The sequence below is a fragment of the Gavialis gangeticus genome, unplaced genomic scaffold (genome assembly GCF_001723915.1).
Source record: "Gavialis gangeticus isolate Ggan-Ray unplaced genomic scaffold, GavGan_comp1, whole genome shotgun sequence".
NCBI classification, from domain to species: domain Eukaryota; kingdom Metazoa; phylum Chordata; order Crocodylia; family Gavialidae; genus Gavialis; species Gavialis gangeticus.
The window spans coordinates 55,684,862-55,689,161 of NW_017729029.1; the positions used below are offsets into that span (position 1 = coordinate 55,684,862).

Genomic DNA, 4,300 nt, shown 5'->3' on the forward strand with positions numbered 1-4,300 from the left:
TGTCCTTAGACCAACATGGCTACAACCAACAACCCTGCAGTCCTGCTATCTTGTCTCTTTACAGCACGGTTGTGAAACACAGACTCTAAAAGACATTTGGAGCTCTGGCCATAAGAGAAACCTGCCCGAATTAGAATCAGGTGCCAAATCTCTTTCTGTAGTTATGTTGCATGTTTCATTTTTACTTATAGTCTGGAAAGATTCAATTATAAACAGTTCACTGGACATTTGCTGGGTCTGGTTTTTACCTGCCATCAATTGTTGGATAATTGCTAAACTTAAAAAAAACAAAAAATAAAAAACCCACCAGACAGTAGAAGTGTTTATATCTGTATTATGGGGCCTAGAAAAGTATAGAGCCAGTTTTCAGTTTGTACAGTATGGGCTGGGTTAAGTAACGCTAGGAGGGACTGGGAGGAGAGGGGGATTTAAAATACAGGAGATTTAAAGTGCCTTGTCTCGCAGTTTGCATTTCAAGTACAACAGCATCTACATGCACTACGCGTGCTTCCCTTCACAGAGCTTGTTAGCATGAGCATGTCAAGTGCATCAAAGCCAATTAGGCACATAGTGAAAAATGGCATAGGAAAAAGGTCAATGGGTTCATCCTGCAAATCCTTACTCAAAGCCTCAGCTTCTGTGGGACTGCTTTTGTCAGCAAGGTGCTCAGACACCATAGTGATGAGTAGAGGATGACACGAGACAGAATTATATTTCTTGCCGGAATGAGAGTGGGCAGTACCAACCCCTGTGAAATGTGTACCTAGAAAAGCTTTTATATATTATCTGCAAAACCGAAGCCCAGAAACAACAGCATGCTCCCCGATTCAGAAGTGCATTTCAGCTTGGTTGTTGTTTGTTGCCGCTGGAGAGGGCTTGCTTTTCACCCCCTCCGTCCCAACTTTTGACAAGTCGACAAACAACAGCCTCGGGGTCCACAGAGTCAGGAGGATTCTTTTGTACTCCTTTCGGAAGTTCTGATTGAGAAGCCCGTATATCATGGCATTGAGACAGCTGTTAAAATAGGCCATAAAGTAGCTCAAGACAAAAAGCCATTCCGGAATTTGTGGCGCTACTTTCGACGGGTTAATAGAGACCGCCAGGCCGATAAAGTTTAACGGGCCCCAGCACACTGCAAAAAGGACAAAAACCACAAACATGGTCAAGAAATTCCTCACGTCCCCGGCCCGCAGCTTCTGCTTGCAGTCGGGTCTCACCCGCTGCTTGACCTGAATCACCAGAATCCAAATCCGCAAGTAGCAGAACGTCACAACGGACAGAGGGACGATGAAGTGAACAACCACCACGCTGATAGTGTAAGACGTACTGACAGTCTGGGCAAATGTGCAGGAGTAGATGCGGGGATCATACTGTAGTGAGCCAACAAAAAAGTTGGGCACAATCGCCACCACCGTCAGCGTCCATGTCAGGCAAAGGTAGCAGCAGGTGTTCTTCAGGTTGAATAGCCTGTCATACCGGAGGCTGTGGCAGATGTAGCAGTATCGGTTGATCGCGATGGCTGTGATGTTAAAAATGGACCCAATGACACTTAAACCCATGAGGAACCCGCTGATCTGGCAGTGAATGTTTCCCATTGTCCAGCCATTGTGGAAAATAGCACTCAAGATGAGAGGGTACGGATACACCGCTACGACTAGATCTGCGACTGACAGACTGACGACAAAGATGTTGCCTACAACAAGGAGATAAGAGAGAGAATGATGATTAGTGCACCTTGGTACAACTCTAATCAACTGTAAACTTAATCTTGATTGTAAAAATGGTCCTGAGTCTTCACTTTGTCTCTGGTAACCTCCATCTTGAGCTGAAAGCCCCAAGAAGCATCACCTGCACCCAGTAAAGAGCAAACAACAGAGAGTGAATGAGAGTCACTGACCTAGATCAGGGTCAGCAATGTTTTTGGGAAGAGTGCCAACCTCAGCCGCAACTTGTAATATGTTGGCATGCCAGCGCGGATGGCAGAGGAGCCACAAGGGGCCCGATCTTTGTTGTGGCAGTGCTGCCTCAGCCAGTTCCCAGAGGCAGGTGCACCCACCACTGGCAACGAGCCAGACCAGGGCTCCACGGACCCCAGGGCAGCTGCTTGCAGCCTCCCCGCTGCCTGCTACAAGCCACCTGGGATCTGTGGCTGGCAGCAGGGGCCTGCCCAGAGCCCCTGTGGCGTGCCAAGCAAAATGGCTTCACGTACCATGCTCTGGCACACATGCTGGGGGTTGCCAACCCCTGCCCTTGATAGTCTGCCACTCAGATGCAAGCCCCCTTGACATGCGAGCCATCTACCACCTCACTTGTGTGGTCTTATAATTAATCAGTAGATCACTGGAGAAAGGGGACCGCAGGACCAGCACCGAGGGGGAGCAGCACACAAAGATGTGAGCAGAAAGGATCTGGGATCCTCTAAGCTGGCATTAGTTTCATGGGCCCAGACAATTAGACAACAGTGTCAGACATTGGGCTTGTGTCTGGAGAGTGACCTAAAACCCCTGACCCAGAGATCAGTGCCTAAAGTGACCAGATCCAGCAAGTCAAGAGCTATGAAGCATGAGATACAGGTCCTAACAGGCTGGGGAGTATTCACTGGCAAGAGTTGTCTCAGGGGCTGTAAAAGAGAAATATATGTGCTGGGCATCTTTAGCAGAGCAGCTAAGAGTCAAAAGACACTGGATAGCCAAGTCCTTAAACTCCTCACGGTAAATTTATGGAAATGATAGCAAAATGCATTCCTGAGCCGTTACACCGCTGTCTGTTCACCACCTAGCACATCACCTCATGCAGCTATTAAACAAATCACAGTTTAAGTAACAGGCTTGTGTCATTCACTCCACTGTGTATTCATAGCAACTCAACTGAAGTCCAAGTTGGTTCTCTGGATTTATGCTTGGAGGAGAATCTGGCCCTTGCTGTCTTCCAGGCAGATTCAATAATGAATACCGAATCAAGAATCTAGAGCCACCCACCCCGCACGGAAACATGCACCCAAGCTGCAGCAGTCTGTTGATCCCAGATCAGCCTCTTCAGCTATCATTCAATGCACACAGATAAGACAGTCATGAAAGACAATCATACTCAATAGTAAGGAACTGCCAAAGAAGACAATAATGAATATGCAAGCTGGATTAATAGCAACACCTCATTAGATAGGAGCACTTGTCTGCCCAGTGGGACAACGAGTAAAGCCAAGCTGTCCCGAAGAAGCCAAAAACCATTCATAGCACATCTAGCCAATGGGACAATGCTCTGGGGTGCCTTTACAATCATGCCTTTACAATCATTTTATATCCTGGAAGACATAGGTCAAGTCTCCTGGTATCAGGTTCAGCTTCAGCAACAGATACTAGCTGTAATCATATTACTGTGATAACATAACACAGCTCTTTTCCTGGCATGTCATTTGTCTCATTGACCTGGTAGAGAGGAGATCCCACAGGCTGGATAGCCGCAGCGCAGAGCAGGTTCTTTACTTACTTGTTCTAAACTTGCACCTACAGCTGCATCTCTAGTTTCCTCACCCCTGTCAACAGCAGAACTGCTGAGTTTTAAACTGCATTAGCTTCCACCTGCTCGTTCTCTGGCTTTTCCCACCCATGGAGTCCCAGCGGTGTCAGCATCTCCTACTGCAGTTTGCTCTTTTTCTAGCTAAGCTATGACAGAGCAATTTCCATTTAAATGGATTTGTGCTCCGTGAATGGGAGGTTTTGGACCTTTGTCAAAGCCGGGCTTGGCATGATTTTGAAATTAAATCTCTGGAGTCCTTTCCTCCACCTACCCCCCAGCTCCTCCTCCTGTTCCCACTCAGACACCATCTTCTTGGGCAACTTCACTCCAGTGTCTTGTGGGGCCAGCCAGGACAAGCCACAGGCCTCCCAGGCTGCATGCCGCATGGACCCCTTCCCACTACCATGTAGCCCCAGACTGACCCTCAGTTGCCCTGGGCTGCACCATGCTGCACTGGGGCAGGGGCAGGCAGGAAAAGCTGGAAGAGGGAGGGGAGCCTGGGAACTCTGATTGCTGCTGCAGAGAGAGTGATGGGGGGTGGAGGGGGCAGCGGCCAGGCAGAAGCCCAGGGGATGCAACGTAACCCCTCGTGGGCCACTGGTTAAACTTCCCTGCTTCAGGCCAGTGGTTCTCATGCTGCACCACCCTTGTTTTCCATGTTGCCAAAAAAGGGAGTTTGGGACAACCCTCTACTCATTGCCATAAAGGAAATGGAAGATGCTCTTGCCCTCCCTGGACCTGCTTGCAGCCTCCATGCTGGGAAGCTGTAGCAAACCCCCTAAGT

The 4,300-nt window shown here is 48.7% G+C and overlaps 1 protein-coding gene across 1 annotated transcript in view; it reads right to left on the bottom strand.

Annotated features, from left to right (window-relative positions):
* Positions 1-6: 6 nt before the first annotated feature.
* The window catches only part of GPR50 (G protein-coupled receptor 50), a 51,480-nt gene continuing 47,186 nt past the window's right edge, over positions 7-4,300 (bottom strand). The window contains exon 2 of the mRNA XM_019521052.1: positions 7-1,693. Coding sequence (XP_019376597.1) covers positions 828-1,693 — 866 coding nt within the window. The 3' untranslated portion in view covers positions 7-827. The remainder of the gene's footprint in view (positions 1,694-4,300) is intronic.